The sequence below is a fragment of the Macaca mulatta genome, chromosome 1 (genome assembly GCF_049350105.2).
Source record: "Macaca mulatta isolate MMU2019108-1 chromosome 1, T2T-MMU8v2.0, whole genome shotgun sequence".
Lineage (NCBI taxonomy): Eukaryota > Metazoa > Chordata > Mammalia > Primates > Cercopithecidae > Macaca > Macaca mulatta.
The window spans coordinates 220,365,008-220,385,343 of NC_133406.1; the positions used below are offsets into that span (position 1 = coordinate 220,365,008).

The following is a 20,336-nucleotide window of genomic DNA, read 5'->3' on the forward strand; positions in this document are numbered from 1 at the left end:
GGGAGGTCGAGGCTGCAGTGAGCTGAGATTGTGCCACTGAACTCCAGACTGGGCAACAGAGTGAGATCCTGTCTCAACAAGACAAAACAAAACAAAACAAAACATCAACAAGGAAAGAAGCTCACAATGAGGCAATTTGGGCCCAGCCACCCAGAGAAAACAATAATGCCAGAGAGCACTACACCCGCTCTCTTTTCTGAGGGATCTTGAACAACACTCTCTTTAATTCGAAGGATTAAAGCAGTATTTCTCACACTCAAGAAAGTGGGCATCAGAATGTTTTGGAGGGCTTCTCTTTTTAAATTTTTACATTTATTTATTTACATATTTTTTAGAGACAAGGTCTTGTTATGTTGCCCAGCTGGAATTTGAACCCTAGACTCAAGCAATCCTCCTGCCTTAGCCTCCTGAGTAGAGGGCTTCTTAAAACACACTTCTAAGCCTCTTTCCTGGAGTTTCTGATTCAATAGGTCTGGGCTGGGTTGGAGCTCAAAAATTTGAAATTTTCACAAGTTCCCAGGAGCTGCTGAGGCTGCAGGTCTGGGACCACGTTTGAGAATCACATGAGGGGCCGGGCGTGGTGGCTCACGCCTGTAATCCCAGCACTTTGGGAGGCCGAGGCGGGCGTATCATGAGGTCAGGAGTTTGAGATTGGCCTGACCAACATGATGAAACCCCGTTTCTACTAAAAGTACAAAACTTAGTCGGGCGTGGTGACACACGCCTGTAGTCCCAGCTACTCAGGAGGCTGAGGCAGGAGAACCGCTTGAACCAGGGAGGCAGAAGTTGCAGTGAGCCGAGATCGTGCCACTGCTCTCCAGCCTGGGTGACAGAGTGAGACTCCATCTCAAAAAAAAAAAAAAAAAAAAAAGGAGAATCACATGAGGAATGTTCTGTCCATATACTGGAAGAAATACGATACTCTCTCCATGTTCCTAACCTCCTCCCACTGCAAATGCACCATTTCTGGTATTAATTATGTTTGAACTCATCCATAGAGTCGAGGGACTGTAGTAAAGTTCGCCTTTGTAATGAGCCGCTTTTTTTTTTTTTGAGATGGAGTTTCACTCTTGTTACCCAGGCTGGAGTGCAATGGTGTGATCTCGGCTCGCTGCAACCTCCGCCTCCCGGGTTCAAGTGATTCTCCTGCCTCAGCCTCCTTAACAGCTGGGATTACAGGCGCCCACCACCACGCCTGGATAATTTTTGTATTTTTAATAGAGATGGGGTTTCATCATATTAGCCAGGCTGGTCTTGAACTCCTGACCTCAGGTGATCCATCCACCTCAGCCTCCCAAAGTGCTGAGTGAGATTACAGGTATGAGCCACCATGCCTGGCCTTTTTTTTTTGAGAGAGAGTCTTGCTCTGTTGCCCGGGCTGGGCTGGAGTGCAGTGGCATGATCACGACTCACTGCAACCTCCACCACCAGGGCTCAAGCCATCCTTCTGCCTCAGCCTCCAGAGTAGCTGGGACTCTAGGCATGTGCCACCACACCCGGCTAATTTCTGTATTTTTTGTAGAGATGGGGTTTCACCCTGTTGCCCAGGCTGGCCACAAAATGAGCCACTTTTGAGTGACAGTGGAGAGGACTAACTGAAGTTCCTTGGCAGGGGGAAACAGCAGGAAACAGGGCGTGAGTGGAGCTGGGTTGTAAGCTGAAGACCCAGGTTAGGGAAGCTTGCTCTTACCTAGACCGGAGGTGCTGTGGTGTTGGGGGGATGGGGCCTGGGGTCCATCAGCTGCTGAAGAGAGGGGCTGGTGTCAGGCACCAAGAAATGCTTCCAGGAAAATGCATCCAGGCAGAGGAAGGGAGCCGAGGGACAGAATCAGAAGAGCGGGGACTGGTTTGAGGGAAAATAGAAGACTCAGATTTAAGAGTTAAGCCAAGGTAAGCTGGATTCAGGGGTTGTTTAACCAAGACGTCCTCAAGTGTCTTCTAAAATGTGGTGTGTTTTTCTCAGAATTCACCCCAGCTGGCCCAGTAAAGTGGCTTTTTCTCTAAATGGCAGACACAGAGGGAAGGAGGAGGAAAGAGGGAGCGAGACCACTGTCCCAAGATCATGAGCTGCAGAAGATAAACCCTCCCATCCCTTGGGTTGTGCCAGCAAAGTTGGCAGAAACTACAGCCAAGAGGTCTTGTGTCGGCACCATCCTGGGACCCTTTCTGGCCCTCTCGCGGTCTCATCGCCAGGTGCCTACTCCCCATGAGCCCAGGGACACCTCGCGCAGTGCCCGTAGGGTTACAGGTGCTCCTTCTCTTCCCTGCCCATCACCCACCAGGCACTGCACGAACACTGGCTGAGCCTCCGCCATGTGCAAGGCCCAGAGTTGACTCTGTTTCCCTGGCCCATTTTCTTTGCTTTCTTTTCTTTTTTTCTTTTTCTTTTGTTTTTGAGATGGCGTCTAGCTCTGTCACCCAGGCTGGAGTGCAGTGGTGTGATCTCGGCTCACGGCAACCTCCACCTCCTAGGTTCAAGCGATTCTCCTGCTTCAGCCTCCTGAGTAGCTGGAATTACAGGTACCCGCCACCATGCCTGGCTAATTTTTTTGTATTTTTAGTAGAGACGGGGTTTCACCATGTTGGCCAGGCTGGTCTCGAACTCCTGACCTTAGGTGATCTGCCCAGCTCGGCCTCCCAAAGCGCTGGGATTACAGACCTGAGCCACCGCGCCTGGCCCATTTTCTTTGCTTTCTCAATCCTTCTTCTGTGCCATCTCCACTCTCCTCTTTGTGTCCTCTTTGTGCAGCTCTTTTCTCACCAGTGAGCTCCTCTTTCTGTACCTCTCCCTCGGCTCTCCCCGCAAGCAGTCACTAATGTCACCAGCCCGAGGTGCATCATGAAAACCTAATCACCATCCCGGGTGGCCCATCTGTGAGGGGCACAAGGTCCTGGCCAGGGTTGGGAGTAACAGAGAGAAAATGATGATTATTATGAAGTCGTGATAGCAAGGCTGTCTTTGCAGCCAGGCCTGCTTTTGAATTGGGTGGGACACCAGCTGCCTTGGAGGGGGAAGCCTTCATTGGTGCTGGTCTTGTGTTCAGCTGGAGGAAGTCACAGACCTGGGCAGACCTGTTCTGCCATAAGTTGTAAACTCACAATGTCTAAACTCAGCTGTGCTGTTTCTGCCTCCTGATCAGCTCTGTTTCACCCCATGATGCCACACCAGGCTTCCTCTGGGTGTCCAGGTGCCCCCTGCTCCAAGCCCCAACTTACAGCATCCACCCCCTATTCTGCACCTGGCTTCACTTCCTACTTCAGTAAGGAGATCCAGGGATTCTGATAAACACCTTCCATTTGTCCCCCTTCCTTTTCAGCACAAATCTCTCTGCTCCCTTCCCTATCTCCACCCTGCAGCAAGGGGTGGCAGAAAGAGCACGAATCAGATAAAACAGCCTCAGGTATCCCCAGGCTTTGATAAAATGTGAGTGCATTGGTTATTGGTTTGGTCTGCTCAGCTCTCCCCACCCCTTCTTGTGGTAACAGACCCACCCATTCCCCACGGAGGGGATATTTTGAGTTAACTGGCCAATCACACTACATGACCACAGTGATTGGCCCAGGGATGTGCCTGCAATTGGAGATGGACCAATTGGACTTCTTTTTTGGAATTTTTCCACGTAGAATTGGTGGGGAAGAGTTCTGTCCTCTCTGGTTTTGAGGCTATATGAATGATAAACAGGCCAGGTGCAGTGGCTCATGCCTGTAATCCCAGTACTTTGGGAGGTCAAGGTGGGAGGATCATTTGAGGCCAGGAGTTCAAGACCAACCTGGGCAATGTAGCAAGATCTCATCTCCATAAAAAATTAGCTGGGCATGATGGTACCTACCTGTAGTCCCAGCTACTTGGGAGGCTAAGACAGAAGGATCGCTTGAACTCAGGGGTTTGAGACTGCAGTGAGCTAGGCTTGTGCCACTGCACTTCCAGTCTGGGCGGCAGAGAGAGACCCTGCCTCTAAAACAAAATCAAAAACAAAAGAATGCAAACCAGAGACTGCTTGCACTCATGTTCCCTGATGCCCAGAAAAAGTCTACCTGCAGGACAAGAGAAAGAGACCAGCCCCCAGAAGGATAAAGAAGGACATGGTGATGTCTGCATTCCTGGGTCCAGCTGCCCTGAGACAAGCGCTACCCTTGCCCGCTCTGGTTCTGGTTGCTTTCTGACATTGACCATAGGAAGTACTCTGCTTAATGCGTGTGAAACTCATTGTCCCCCATCATGAGTTGGCTGTGAGATTACGGAAGGTCATCTAAATGAAGTCTTTAGTGAGCTCACTCCATTGTAGCTTCGAATACTGCTGCTGGTCCCTGCCCAGCACATCCCCAGCACACAGTCCAGCCATGCCTTCAGTGCCTCACCTCAGTCAGTGCTTCATCATTCACCTGGGCCACCTGGCTGGAAATCCTAAAGCTATGTGCCTTTACTTTATTTAGTATTTTATTTTTTATTTTTTGAGACACGGTCTCATTCTGTCACCCAGCGGTGTGATTACAGCTCACTGCAGCCTCGAACTCCTAGGGCTCAAGTGATCCCTCCACCTCAGTTTCCCAAAGTATCTGGGACCACAGGTGCATGCCACCACATCCAGCTCATTTTTGTACTTTTTGTAGACACGAAGTCTTACCATGTTGTCTAGGCTGGTCTCGAACTCCTGGACTCAAGGGATCCTTCAGCCTCGTCCTCCCAAAGGATTGGGATTACTGGTGTGAGCCACCGCACCCAGCCTTTATTTGTAACACTGCCCATGCCAGGCCCGATCCATGTGTCCCACACAACATCTCTCGGATCATTCCTTTCTCTTCATTCTACCTGTCCCACTCCTAGTAAAAGCCTTTCATTCATGTGTTCGACAAACCTTACAGAGTCCCAGTGATAGGCCAGGAAATGTGCTGACACTGCGGACAGGTCAGTGAGCAGAGCAGATACTGTCCCCTGACACTGTTCCTCTGTCCCTGCCCTTGCTGAGCACCTGTCACACTAAATGTCATCACACACCACTTTTATGTTACTCTTCTTCTTAATAACATTCCCTGGCTCCCTACTTCCTACCTCTTCAAATCTTAGTGTCTCTGTTTGGCCTCCAAAAGTCCTCCACAATCTGCCTCCAGATAATAAGAATAATGATAGCATTAATAGTGGTAGCAGAAGCAGCTATCATTTGTGACATTCTTATTAAGAGGCAGAAAATGTGCTGAATGCTTTATAGGCATTTACTCATTTAAAGCCTCACAACCAGGGGTGAAATTCAACATATTCAGCACAGGCACCAACCGATCAGAGTGGATGCTGCCTGCCATGTTGTGCCATGCCAGGCATACCAGCTGAATCTGGTTCTGTTCACAGTCATCCTGAAAGGTGGGTTTTATGATCCCTGGCTTAAAATGTGTGAGCTGGCCGGGCGCGGTGGCTCACGCCTGTAATCCCAGCACTTTGGGAGACTGAGGCAGGTGAATCACCTCAGAGTTCAAGATCAGATTAGCCAACATGACGAAACCCCATCTCTGCTAAAAATACAAAAATTAGCCGGTGTGTAGCGGGTGCCTGTAATCCCAGCTACTATGAGACTGAGGCAGGAGAATCGCTTGAACCTGGGTGGCAGAGATTGCAGTGAGCTGAGATTGCGCCACTGCACTCCAGCCTGGGCGACAGAGTAAGACTCTGACTCAAAAAAAAAAAAAAAAAAGATAAATAAAATGTGTGAGCTGACACTCAGAAGGGTGAAGGGCCTCACCCAGAGTCACACAGTTGATAAACACCAGCCTTCCAACCCAGGACCTTCTGACTCCAAAGCCTCCATTTCACTCTCTAAGTCCCCCTTACACAACCCTTTCTCCAGTGACACCAGGTCTTTCCCTGCAACGCACGTGGGCCACAGTCCTGTTTATCTCCTCCATTCATTCCTTCCACAACCATTGGATGAGGCTTCCACCTTCAGTCATCACCTGTGCAAGATGAGGGGACTGCCATGGGGGCAGGGACTATGTCATCCTGTTCACTGTGATATCCCCAGCACCTGACACCTTACCTGGCACAGAACTGATCTTCAGCAAATACCTGTTGAATGATCACTATGAGGGGTGACAAAGGCATGGACTTCACTGGAAGTAGCTCCCAGGTGTCACTTACGAGTGAAAGTGTGCCTCCTTTATTGTGGGTTTTAAAACAAGAAAGGACCAGAGCATTCTGGCATGGGGGCCCCCTGGCTCTGGAGGCACGATGAGGCTGTCTGACCTCTTGCTGGTCCAAGCAGAACACCAGTCCCAGAGCTGGAAAGCATGGATGGAAGGCAGCCACGCTGGCCCCACAGGCCAGGAAATGCCATGGCCCAACATGCTGAGTCCCCATCACCACCACCTGCCCTGCCATCCCTCTTCCTTCTGCTTCTCCAAACGTACTCATCTCATTCCTTCATCCAGTCAGTCGCTCAACAGTTATCGAGTGCCTGTTCTGGGCCAGGCAGGTGCTAGGTCACAGCACGAGAAAGTCAATGGTACAAAGATTCAAGACACAGCCCCTGCCCTCTGCAGCACAAAGTCCCAAGAGAGAGGCAGATACGTAAGTGGACAGTGATAACCATGGCAGGAGGGGTCAGTGCGGGTGCAGGGGGATTGTAGGAGGGCCCTTTCTGTGCCATTTGGAAAGGATATGGAGGTTTTCCTAAGAATCAAGGGCTGATTCCACATTCAAGACTCTGTAATGTTGCGAGTTGCAACGGTGTTTGCAGTGGTGGTTAATGTTTGTTGTTTGTGGTGGTGGTTAATGTTTAATATTCATCTCAGCCACCAAAACAGGTCTGAATTTCAACACGGTACTCAGAGATCCTTCACTCCCCACAGAGCAACAGCTTTTGGAATCAGGGGAACTCTGGGTTCCAGTCCCAGCTCTGTGATTTTGAGCACTGAAACTTTTCCGAACCTGTTTCCTTCTCTGCCTTTCAGGGTTGCAGGGCTTAAACGGATAGCATTAATCACCTTCCTTTCACAGGCTGTTAGCACTCAATCAAACCTGCTTCTCCCGCTCAAAGATGTTTAAGACCCAGGCAAGTCACAGAATCTCAACAGAAAAGGAATAACATCAAGGGGCACCTCCACATCATGTCCCCCACTGCCCTGAAGGAGAACGCCTCTAAGCTTAGCAAAAACAAGTTTGAATTTTTGTTCACATGAACTTTTCTACAAAAGCAATAAATCAAAGAAAAAAGTTTAGGAACAGATTAGAGCAGACTCAGATGGGCTCAGTTTCCCTTACCCGCCCCCGCCCCGCAGGGCGCTGCTGGCTGCTGGACTCAGAAATCCAGCTGGCTTTTCACCTCCAAGATTCTCCAAGGACCACACCCGACAAACACGTCACCACCCTGGCCAGCACAGAGCACAGTGGGTGGAAGGAAGAGAGCAGGGCTTTGGGGAACCTCCCGCCCAGGATTTCACTACCAGCGCCCCACGTGACCTTGGGCAAGTCATGTCACCTCTCGGGACCTCGGTAGTTTCATCTAAAGACGAGCATTAACACCTAGGTCCAAGGTGCCAGACACGTCTGAGGCTGGGAAAGCACAAACCCTCTCCCCGCCAGCACCCCAGGACTGTTGATGTTTTTGATTTATGGCCTCCCCTTCCTGCCTCCTTTCCAACTTCCTTCCTCATCCCAGTCCTCCAAGCACTGACAGCCCATGGATTTAAGCCACATTTGAGCGCGGTCTGGGGCAGTCGGCAGGGTAGGAACATTTCAGCATAGGCTGGGGGAAAAACGGACAGAGTCGCGCTCTTGCCACTGCCTGTGCCTCTGCGCCTCTTCCTGTACATCCTCCTCTGACCCGCCACCCAGGCTGCTGGGCTGGGGGACCCTGGGGTGCCCGCCTTTACCTTTGAAGATTCTCCCCTCCTGGGTGAGCAGGGCGGCCCCCACGGGAAAGTGACTGTAGGGGCAGTAGGCTGACTTCTTGGCCTCCTGGGAGCAAACCAGCAGCTGCTGGACACACTCGGGCTGCAGGGTGCAGGCGGGAGGCTTCTGGGCCATGTTGGTACCCCAGGCAGGCAGCAGAGCTGTGGAAACAGGAGCTCCGGCCAGCCTGGGCTGGGGCCCCAGACACGATTGCAGCTCCTCCCCCGGGGGTGTGTCCCTGCAACCAGATGGCAGGCTGTTAGGTACGCGGCTTTCAGGATGCAGAGTCTAGGAGAGGAGCGTCCCATGGTTTGGATGCAGCAGGTGTGGTGTAAGAAGGTGCCTGCGTGTGCTTCACACTCTCCCTTGGGAACCACTCTCACTATCGGACACACTGAGGGGTGGGTCAGAAGGTGGTGCCACGCTACTAGAAGGGGAAGCTACTGGGTGGGTCAGTGTGGGATCTCAGAGGTCCAAGCTCCAAGGGCTGACAGCCCTCAGTTTGTTAAATCACTTTTTCTCTCCTCCACTGAGGGAAGGACTGAGGCTGAAAGGGCAGGGCTGGGGCAGCCAGTGTGGCATCCCCGAGACGGGAGGCATGAACAAGCTGCAGTACGACTGAGAGCTTCTTTATTTTCACCCATTTTCCTTCTGACTTCTCTTTGCCCCAGCCCAGAATTAAAAAGTATCTCAGCTTCTGGGTGCAGTGGCTCACTTTGGGAGGCTGAGGCAGGAGGATTGCTTGAGCCCAGGAGTTTGAGAACAGTGTTGGCAATATGGCAAAACCCTGTCTCTACAAAAAATACAAAAATTAACTGGGCATGGTGGCATGTGCCTGTAGTCCTAGCTGCTTGGGAAGCTGAGGTGGGAGGATGGCTTGAACCTAGGAGGCAAAGGCTGCAGTGAGCTCAGATTGCACCACTGCATTTCAGCCTGGGTGACAGAGAGCCAGATCCTGTCTCAAAAAAAAAAAAAAAAAAAAAAATTGGAGAATGGAGGGAACCATTGAGATTATTTACTTGGGCCCCCTCATTGTTTTGTTGCAAAATAGATATTGGTGTTGGTGGTAAACAAATGTGTTTGCATCCTGGTTCTACTCCTTTCCATGTGTACAAGCTTTGGCAGGTCACTTGACCTCCCTGAGCCACAGTTTCATGTCAACAGCAGGGATAGTAATAATCCCTGTTCTAGATCCTGAGACTATAGAAGAGCTCCAGCTTTGGAGTTTAGTAAACCATGATTTGAATTCCATTCCTGCCATTTATTAGCCATATGATGTTGGGAGGGTCACACACAATCTCTCTAAGCCTCGGTGTCCTCATCTGCAAAATGGGCACACTAACATGATTTCACTTCCAGAGTTGTCATGAGGATTGAATGAGATAATGCGTGTACAATGGGTGTGGCTGGAGAGTCTGGTGACATCATAATGTGAACACCCTTTATGACTCCACACAAACTGAGTTATTGTCATTAAGTGACACAGCCAAGATCACATGGGGCAGAACTCCAGCTTGAGTGGCCAAAGACATCCAACTGTTTCCACACCCCTGCCTAGCAGGAGAGTTTGGATGGGGAATGGGGAAGGGGCAGGGGGAAAGGCAGGGGAAAGGAGGAGAATACAAGGCAGCATCTCGTGTCCTGCATGCTGGCATATCTGTGTCCCAGACTTGGAACTCTCAACTGTATGTGGACACTGCAGACGCCCAGGTGGGCCGCTGAAGAGTTGGGTAAAATTTGCTTCCTTTCCTCCTTGCCTCCCCTCCCTTCAGATCCCCTCCCCTCCCACTGCATCCAGCCCTCAGAGAGGCAGCCTATTCCCTCCTGCTGGGGCTGAGGGCCCCTCCACCCATGCACTTTTCTCCTGTCTCTATACCTTTGGCATCTAGAGCAGTTTCCTGGATCTCAGACGGCCACAGATGTCTCAGGACACCGTGTGCCCACTCGACGTGGGAATAATTCTAAGGCTTTTTGGGGTTAAGTATAATTACAACTGGGAAAAGAATTGTAGTGCCCTGCTGGCCTGACAGGCCTGTCAGAGACCTCAATAAGTCGTCCCGTTTCTGTCCCCTGCCCTGTCTCAGTTTACCCCACCCAGCCCTGCCCAGGCCTGGGACTGGACTTCAGGACTCCTTGACTCCACAGTGCTAGGAGAACCTAGATGACCTCCCGAGCTAATTATAGCCCTTGGCACCTTCAAAGCTCTTTACCTGCACGTGGTCGTACGTGAGGACAGCGCTCATTCCAAACCCAGCTGTATGGAGCGTGGGTGCCAGTGGTGGCTCTAGAATTCCTTTTTCTTTTTTGAGACAGAGTCTCACTCTGTTGCCCAGGCTGGAGTGCAGTGGCACGATCTCAGCTCACTTCAACCTCCGCCTCCTGGGTTCAAGCAATTCTTGTGCCTCAGCCTCCCAAGGAGCTGGGATTACAGGTGTGTGCCACCATGCCCAGGTAATTTTTTGTAGTTTTACTAGAGATGGGGTTTTGCTGTGTTGGCCAGGCTGGGCTCAAACTCCTGGCCTCATGTGATCTGCCCGCTTCAGCCTTCCAAAGTCCTGGGATAACAGGCATGAGCCACTGCACCTGGCCTAGAATTCCTAATGGAAGGGGCTTGGGGTGGTCATCCGGTTGGAGGGAGAAAGTGGGCTTGGAAATTTGCTTAGAGCTAAGTCACAGATCAATAATATGAACAGTACTTTCTAACACGCTTTTCTTTTCACTTTATGTAAAATTAAGAAAAGTTGGCTGGTTGCAGTGGCTCACACATGTAATCCCAGTGCTTTGGGATGCCAGGGTGGGAGGATCACTTGAGGTCAGGAGTTTGAGACCAGCCTGGACAACATAGAAAGACCCTATCTTAACAACAAAAGAAATCTGCTGGGCATGCTGGTGTGCACCTGTAATCCTAACTACTCAGGAAACTGGGGCAGGAGGATCACCTGAGCCTAGGTGTTTGAGGCTGCAGCGAGCTATGATTGCATCACTGTACCCCAGCTTGAGTAACATTATGTTATGAGACCCTGTCTCAAAAGAAAAAAAAAGAGAGAAAGAAAAATGAAGAAAAGTTAATTGCCCAGCTCAAAGAATAGAAAATCCATGGAGAGTGTTTTGAGTCGTAGTGGAGATTTTCAAGGGTCCAAGGTCCTCCCTAAACCCTGCTCCCAGGCCTTCACACTGTGAGATGAACTACCAGAGTCTTCATGTTAGAGTCTAGGTACCATGCATTCACTTACTCATTCAATGAGCAGTTATTGATAATAGGAGCAAACATTAATTTAGCTCTTTTTATGTGCCAGGCCCTATGCTAAATACATTATTTGAATGATTTCATTTAATCCTCACCACAAGATAAAGATACTATTATTGCCCTTCTTCGACTGATGAGGACACTTGAACTCATAGAGATCACAGCCTCAAAAATGGATCTCAGGCTGGGTGCGGTGGCTCACACCTGTAATCCCAGTGCTTTGGGAGGCTGAGGCTGGAGGAGGATCGCTTGAGGCCAGGAGTTTGAGACCACCCTGTGAAACATACTAAGACCCCATCTCTACAAAAAAAAAAAAAAAAATTAGCCAGGTATGGTGGCACATGCCTTTAGTCTCAGCTACTCATGAGGCTGAGGTGGGAGGGTGGCTTGAACCCAGGAGTTTCAGGCTACAGTGAACTATGATATTGCCATTCATTCCTGGGTGACAGAGCAAGATCCTGTCTAATAATAATAATAGATCTTAAACCTGAGTTTGTCTGCCTTCAGAATCCTGGGCTCTCATCCATCCCAGAATTCATGGGAGGAGCCAGTATAATGGACCGACAAGGGGTGCAGGACTTGGCATCAGACCCATCCGTTTAAATATCACCAGTGGTATCCCCAGGCAAGTGATCTGTGCCTCTTTCCTCATTTATACAATGGGACAACATAAGGACCCATCTCTGGTGGATCATAGTTTTATCCTGCTCAGGAAGGCTTCCCATCTCTTTTGTTTTATTTTGATTCTTTTAGGTGAGACCTCTTGGTGGGCTGCCAATCATTGTGCTTCCACTCCGTGAGCAGGTACAAGCAGTTGACACAGGATACGCCAATCAGAGACTTCGCTTTTCTGCTGAGTCGGTGGGAATGTTGGTTTTTCCCATCGTGGCTGCTAAGCTAGGAAGATGCAACGGTTGCTGGCAGCTAGCTTCCCCCTCTTGGTAGAGAGAGCTTCCTTCCAGAATGAAGCCTGATGGAGAGAAACAGAGCTGAGAGATGGAGGAAAAGAACCCCAATTGCTTGCTGATTGTCTGGATCCAGCCATGCCTGAAGGCATGCTTCTAGATTTTCCTTTAATTGAGCCAATGCAATTCACTTCTATCTTAAACTTGTTTGAGTTTTGTTTCTGTCAATCCTGTGACATCTAGTGGAACATAATACTTCCTAGGATGTTTGTAAAAATCAAGTGAGATAATATACATAAAGATTTTAGCATGGCGAATGGCATGTGGTAAGTGCTCAAAAAGTGTTAACACATGGTATAGCAAATACTGTGTGCCAGGCCCTGTGTTCGGTACTAGAGAATCAGAGGTGGATGAGACTTGGTACCTGTCTTGAGGATCTCACACTAGTGAAGGAGACAGATAAGCCAATAGACAGGTATAAAACACTATAAAACAAGATTAGGTACTGGGTCTCATAGCAATACAGAAAAACTATTGTTTGGAAGGAGTGGTGGGGTAGGTAGGTTAGGGAAAGCTTCCCAGGTAACAAGAGGATAAAAGGAGTCTTTTTTATTTTATCTATTTATTTATTTATTTATTTTTTGAGATGGAGTCTTGCTCTGTCACCCAGGCCGGAGTGCAGTGGCACCATCTTGGCTCACTGCAACCACCGCCTCCTGGGTTCAAGCAATTTTCCTGCCTCAGCCTCCCAAACAGTTGGGATTACAGGTGGGTGCCACCACGCCTCACTAATTTTTTGTATTTTTTTTTAGTAGAGACAAGGTTTCACCATGTTACCAGGATGGTCTCAATCTCCTAACCTTGTGATCCGCCCCCCGCCTCAGCCTCCCAAAGTGCTGGGATTACAGTTGTGAGCCATTGCACCCAGCCCAAAAGGAGTGTTAAATGATGGGTGGCTGTTCATATTGGACAATGTGGGTATAGCAAATACTGTCGGAGCCTCACCCACACCTCCTTAGCCATCCCAGATGTCACCTCCAGCTTTAATGGATAGTTCCTAAACATACCCACGGCTTCTTACCTTAAGCATTCCCTGGGCATATGAGTCTGCTCAGCCCATGCATAGGGTAGGCCAGAAATGCCAGGGAGTTAACACTCCCTGGAAGGATTATGATCCATAATATATCAATAAATCTTTTTTTTGTTTTTGAGACAGAGTCTTGCTTTGTCGCCCAGGCTGAAATGCAGTGGCGTGATCTCCGCTTCCTGCAAGCTCCGCCTCCTGGATTCTTGCCAGTCTCCTGCCTCAGCCTCCTGAGTAGCTGGGACTACAGGTGCCTGCCACCATGCCCAGCTAATTTTTTTGTATTTTTAGTAGAGACGGGGTTTCACCATGTTAGCCAGGGTGGTCTTGATTTCCTGACCTCGTGATCCACCCGCCTTGGCCTCCCAAAGTGCTGGGATTACAGGCATGAGCCACTGCCCCTGGCAATATATCAAGAATTCTTAAAACCAGTAAGAAAAAGACAAACATCCCAATAGAAAAGTAAGCAAAAGACTTGAACAGATATTTTACAGAAGAGATGGTGATGGAAAAAACTTCTCTACAAACTTTCAAGTCTTCAAACTTGGCTACATAAAAATTAAGGAGTTTTATTCGATGAAGGACTTCATGGACAAAGTCAGTAGAAAGTTGAAAAAAACAGGAAACAAAGATCTTTTCGGCTGGGCTCAGGGGCTTACACCTGTAATCCCAGCACTTTGGGAGTCCGAGGTGGGAGGATCACTAGAGGCCAGGAGTTCCAGACCAGCCTGGGCAACATGCCGAAACCCCATCTCTACTGAGTAGTAGTCCCAGCTACTCAGGAAGCTGAGGTGAGAGGATGGTTTGAGCCCAGGGAGGCTGAGGTTGCAGTGAGCCATGACTGAGCCACCGCACTCTAACCTGGGTGACAGAGTTGAGACTCCGTCAAACCAAACAAAACAAAACAAAAAAACAAAAACTCTTTTCGATGGCTGAAATGATTGCGAATAATTAATATAGTGACTATGTAAGGGACACATGACAAACCAACAAGAAAAAGACAAGGAACTCTATAGGGAGATGGGCAAAAGATATGGATGGGCAATTTACAGAAAGGGAAGTATTTGTACAACATTTTAAAGTATTCACAGAGATGAAATTAAGACAGTGAGATGTCACTTTACACTCATCAGAATGGCAAAAAAAAAAAAAAAAAAAGTTGGATAATGATAAGGGTTGGCAAAGATGAGGAGAGACTTGAGTCCTCCTGCACTGCTGCTGGGATTTTCAACTGGTGCAACCTTCTGGAGAGTAACTTAGCAGGGCTCAGTAAAATTAGGTATGCGCTTACCTTGAGATTCAGTGATTCCAGCCCTAGGTCAACAGAGACACTCTTACCTGTATCCATAGGAAGATTGGAATGCAGATATATTTTGAAAAGTTTTATTTATTATTATTATTATTATTTTTGAGACAAAGTCTCACTTACTCTGTTGTCCAGGCTGGAGTGCTGTGGTGCAGTCTCAACTCACTTCAACCTCTGCCTCTCCGGCTCAGGCGATTCTCCTGCCTCAGCCTCCCAAGTAGCTGGGACTACAGGCACGTGCCACCATGCCCGGCTGATTTTTTGCATTTTTGGTAGAGACAGGGTTTTGCCATATTGGCCAAGCTGGTCTCAAACTCCTGACTTCAGGTGATCCACCCACCTCGGCCTCCCAAAGTGCTGGGATTAGAGGCGTGAGCCACCGCTATCAAAAGTTTTAAAGTTTTACTTTTCACTTTTAAGTCTTTCATTCATCTGGAATTAATTTTTATTAATTCCGGTATAAGGCAGGGATCCAATTTAATTTTTTCCATATGGATATCCAATTATCTCAGCACTATTAATTGAATACTCCCTCCTTTCCCCAGAGATCTACAATGCCAGCTGTGTTAAGTTTCAAATTTCTATTTGAAATTCTATTTGAGTGAGAATGATTTTGGACTCTCCATTCTGTTCCACTGGTGAATTTGTTCATTCCTACACGTATGCCATACCTATCTTTATTATTACAGTTTAACAATAAGTCTTGATTTCTGGAGATTTATCTCCCCGTTGGGCTTTTGCTCTTCTATATAAATTTTGGAATCGATTTTTCAATTTCCTTTGAAAACGATCTTATCTTGCCTCTGGAGGAGTTTGCTGGAATAGTTCATTCCTTGACATTTTGGTATGATCTTTCTGTAAAACCATCTGAGTCTGGTGTTTTCGTTTAAGAAAAAAAAGCTAAACTATTGGCTGGGTGCAACGACTCACACCCGTAATCTCAGCTTTTTGGGAGGCTGAGGTGGGAGGTGGGAGGATCCCTTGAGGCCTTAGACCTTATTAACCATGCTCTTCAAAAAACGATTATCTCTTATTTCCATCTAACTGATTTATCAGTTTCTGGAAGAGGTTTGTTAAAATCTGCAACTACAACTGTTCATTTATATATATTTTCCATGTATTCCTATCAGTTGCTGCTTTATATCTTTTGAAGCTATATTGTTAGGTACATATATATATATATGTATTTGTTAACATTATATCTTCTTGATTGTCTCTTTTATTTGTATATAATGTCCCTCTCTATTTCTCATGCTTTTTACTAAAATCTTATATCCTTTTCTTTCTGATGTTAATGTTAATAGTTTAGGAATCCCTTTAAGAGTTCTTAACCTATATATTTTACTATAGACTGTGTTGGCAACCTGGTGAGGCCTAAGAGTCCCGGTGTTTTTTTTGTTTTGTTTTTGTTTTTTTTTGAGACAGACTTTCGCTCTGTTGCTCAGGCTGGAAGGAGTGCAGTGGCATGATCTTGGCTCACTGCAACCTCTGCCTCCCCGGTTCATGTGATTCTCCTGCCTCAGCCTTCTGAATAGCTGGGACTAAAGGCGCGTGACACCATGCCTGGCCAATTTTTGTATTTTTAGTAGAGAGCGGGATTTCACCACGTTGGCCAGGCTGCTCTTGACCTCCTGATCTTGTGATCTGTCCACCTTGGCCTCTCAAAGTGCTGGGATTACAGCACTTTGGGAGGAGTGAGCCACAGCACCTGGCCCTATGAGTCTCTTTTTAAAATAATGGTTTTATTTCATTTTATTTCACTTTTTTGAGATGGAGTCTCACTCTGTCACCCAGGCCGTAGTGCAGAGGCACGATCTCTGCTCACTGTAACCTCCGCCTCCCGGGTTCAAGTGATTCTCCTGCCTCAGCCTACTGAGTAGCTGGAATTATAGGCACGCGCCACCACGCCCGGGTAATTTTTGCATTTTTAGTAGAGACAGGGTTTCACTATGTTGGCCAGGCTAGTCTCAAACTCCTGACCTCAGGTGATCCACCCGCCTTGGCCTCCCAAAGTGTTGGAATTACAGGTGTGAGCCATCGCACCTAGCCAAAATAACAGTTTTTTTGTTTGTTTGTTTTTGTCTTTTATTTTATTTTTTTTAACATTCCTATTTATTTTATTTTTACTTCAAAGGCTACATACATGCAAAAGTTGAACATGTCATCACACATGCTTTAAATAAAGTTCAACAAATAAAAATACTTCAAAATCCATTTATTTATGGAAATATATATGACAATTATAGTGAAGTCAATGATATCCTTTTTTCTTTTTTTTCTTTTTTTTTTTTTTTTTTGAGACGGAGTCTGGCTCTGTCGCCCAGGCTGGAGTGCAGTAGCCAGATCTCAGCTCACTGCAAGCCCCGCCCCCCGGGTTCATGCCATTCTCCTGCCTCAGCCTCCCGAGTAGCTGGGAGTACAGGCGCCCGCCACCTCGCCCGGCTAATTTTTTTTTTTTTTTGTATTTTAGTAGAGACGGGGTTTCACCGTGTTAGCCAGGATGGTCTCGACTCGATCTCCTGACCTCGTGATCCGCCCGTCTCGGCCTCCCAAAGTGCTGGGATTACAGGCTTGAGCCACCGCGCCCGGCCTGATATCCTTTTTTCTAATCTATCAGAAAAATATTTATGTTATAAAAAAGAGTTTTATTTCGTGTCCAGAATAATTTTTTAAAATTCTTGAGTCATAATTTTAAAACAAGTTGAATGTTAGCACAATGTTTGGAGAAACAAGTCCCAGGCTCTTGCTAATGGGATCTGATATTCTCATACTTCATTTTGAAATCACTAAGGAAACTCAAGTTTAGGGGGAAAAAAAAGCATTTTAAAAAACCTATGACGGCCGGGCGCGGTGGCTCACGCCTGTAATCCCTGCACTTTGGGAGGCTGAGGCGGGCGGATCACGAGGTCAGGAGATCGAGACCATCCTGGCTAACACGGTGAAACCCCGTCTCTACTAAAATACAAAAAATTAGCCGGGCGCGTTTGCTGGCGCCTGTAGTCCCAGCTACTCGGGAGGCTGAGGCAGGAGAATGGCGCGAACCCGGGAGGCGGAGCTTGCAGTGAGCCCAGATGGTGCCACTGCACTCCAGCCTGTGCGACAAAGTGAAGACTCCGCCTCAAAAAAAAAAAAAAAAAAACCTATGACGATAAGGATTCTGGCTGAGGTGGTTACTAACCAAGTGAAGGGCACGACGTCTATAAACAGATAATGTTCAAAGTCCTTTAAAATGTTTGAATGGAGATTTTTATCTACGAGCACATAGTGAAGGCTTAAAGTAGCCTTGAGTCTCTCTGCTGGTCAACACTGCAAGAGGAATTAAAAATCCCAGGTACAGTGAAGTTCTGAGTGCACCGCCCTTTTGAAAAATGTGTGAGCAGACACTAGCTCCCGTGACTCCAAAAACAAGCCAACTAGGGGAAGTGTCTCTGAATGGCCCTGCCCTTTATCAGGCAAAAGCAGCAAAAGGCTTGGCAAAGTCAGGAGAGGGAAATAGACGTATTCTGAGCAAGTCTCCATGGTCCAGAGGATGACCATTTCCTTCTAATAAAACCAATATTTCTTTGGTAGCATAATACAATGTATATCAACAATCCCAATAACTAATATGAGCAGAATGCACTCAAAGTTCAACTTTGTAAATGTTCACATGCATCCTGGAAATGAGATGTAACTTCCTGCACCTACATGAAAAAGGGTGGGGACAGCTGCCCAGGCTGGAGGACTGCTGATGATGAGAAATGACACACAACGTGAGCAGGGAAAGCGATCATTTAACAAAATGTGTTAGCGTTGACTGGGAAAGCCCTGAGTGGATAAACACACCCGAACTTTGCAAGGAGCTTAATCCAAACAATTAAAATATCACCTTCTCTTTAAATCAGAAACATCAGGTTTCCTATTGGGAGAAATCCCTTGCTACTACTCTAAGCCTTTGGTTGAAAAGGCCAAATTAAAATTCGGATTAGAAATGTTTTTACAAAGGGTCCAAAGACTTAGAGCTTGATTTACATCCTGATATTGAATTGTGATTATAGTTTTCATGTTAGGCAATCCAACTATTATTTTCCTTTTATCCAACTATTATTTTCCTTTTATCGCTAAAAAAAAGTTTTAAAAAGGAAAATTAAAGATTTGAGTGCAATCAGTGTAAAATCAGATTAAGTATGGTTTTTCTTTTCCCTGGGACAGAAAAAAACAATGCCCAGCTCACAGTATATAGGAATATGTCACAACAAATAATCAGAAGACAGGTTTCTCCAAGCTAGTATTCCTCCTTGTACAGTGTGGTATTCAAAAGCAGTATTGTCACGATTATGCATATTCTCATTAACTAGGTACAGCAGAGCTACTTAAAGGGAAACCGATTTCTCATGCCTCAATGAAAGGGGAGTGTAGAAAACAATAATTAGGCTGAATAAGGAATTTTAAAGGGCACAAAAAAAATTCAGAGTGAAAAGAACAGAGAATTTAGAAAGCCAAAAAAAATTGTTTATTTTTTGTTTTTTTGTTTTTAAAAAAGCAAGTAATGTGACGGTAGAAACCCACACAATCTCCCTCAACCCCACCTGCCACTTTGAGTCCTAATTGCCCATCTGCAAGGACAGAAACCCACTCTAAATTGACCAGCATCGGCTTCTGCAAGTCTTCTCTTCACTCTCCCTCCTTTTACGACCTATTCCAAAACCAATCAGCAAAGGACAAAGAATTCTTTACAGAGTGCAATTAGTGTTTTCCACGTCCACCTTCAAAAGCATAATGCTCTTCATGGGGTTTATAAAATACTGCTTTAAAAGTTATGTGGGCCCAGCACTTTCGGAGGCCGAGACGGGCGGATCACGAGGTCAGGAGATCGAGACCATCATGGCTAACACAGTGAAACCCTGTCTCTACTAAAAAATACAAAAAACTAGCTGGGCGAGGTGGCGGGAGCCTGTAGTCCCAGCTACTCGGGAGGCTGAGGCAGGAGAATGGCGTAAACCCGGGAAGCGGAGCTTGCAGTGAGCTGAGATCCGGCCACTGCACTCCAGCCTGGGCGACAGAGCGAGACTCCGTCTCAAAAAAAAAAAAAAAAAAAAAGAAAAAAAAAAGTTATGTGGGGCAGAAGTTCATAGATCTTTTCTAAAACAGTCGCTTCACCCACTTAAGAGGCATTTACATTCCAGAGTTGGACGACGTCTTCTCGGTCCCGAACACTGACACTAACTCCTATTACTTCGTCATCTGCTGCAGCACAGTCTGTGAACTGTTTCTCGATGGTTGCTAACGGCAACACTTTCCAAACTGTGGACGTGCTGTCCTTGGGGACTTTCATCGTCCATACGCCGCCCTTTGCATTACTCTCCTCTTCCCAAAGTGGTCGCCTCTCTCCTCTCATTAAATGATAACTGCATCTCAAAGGCAGGCTAGTCACAGGAGGGATATTATTGTACACACTCCAGAATATCTGTACTGTCTGGACTGTGTAGATTTTCTTCAGATTTCATGCGCACTCAGCTGCTGTGGCACCAGGGAGGGATCTGTCGAGCCAGAAGGTCCAGGGCGAGTGCAGCGGGACCACGCCCGGTTTGGGGTGCAGCGCTGACAGCTACTGCAGGCCCAGAGGCGGCTCGGGGGCGGCGGCCATCTTTTTTTTTTTTTTTTTTTTTTTTTTTTTAACACGGAATCTCACTCTGTTGCCCAGGCTGGAGTACAATGGTGTAATCTCGGCTCACTGCAACCTCTGCCTCCTGAGTTCAAGTGATTCTCCTGCCTCAGCCTCCCAAGTAGCTGAGATTATAGGCGCCTGACACCATGCCCGGCTAATTTTTGTATTTTTAGTAGAGACAGTGTTTCACCATATTGGTCAAGCTGTTCTGGAACTCCTGACCTTGTGATCTGCCTGCCTCGCCTCCCAAAGTACTGGGATTACAGGC

The 20,336-nt window shown here is 47.3% G+C and overlaps 1 protein-coding gene, 1 long non-coding RNA gene and 1 pseudogene across 3 annotated transcripts in view; 1 reads left to right on the forward strand and 2 right to left on the reverse strand.

Moving 5' to 3' along the window:
- Positions 1 to 8,207, reverse strand: part of CDA (cytidine deaminase) — a 29,606-nt gene extending 21,399 nt beyond the window's left edge. For both annotated transcript variants that reach the window (XM_001096632.5, XM_028838545.2), the window contains exon 1: positions 7,861 to 8,207. In XM_001096632.5, coding sequence (XP_001096632.2) covers positions 7,861 to 8,014 — 154 coding nt within the window. In that variant the 5' untranslated portion in view covers positions 8,015 to 8,207. The remainder of the gene's footprint in view (positions 1 to 7,860) is intronic.
- Positions 465 to 8,071, forward strand: LOC144335705 (uncharacterized). The gene is made up of 2 exons (XR_013406807.1): positions 465 to 577; positions 6,726 to 8,071. It is a non-coding gene; the product is annotated as an uncharacterized LOC144335705 (long non-coding RNA).
- A 10,806-nt stretch (positions 8,208 to 19,013) lies between the features above and the next one.
- On the reverse strand, positions 19,014 to 19,934 carry LOC100424798 (eukaryotic translation initiation factor 4E type 3-like; annotated as a pseudogene).
- Positions 19,935 to 20,336: the final 402 nt, after the last annotated feature.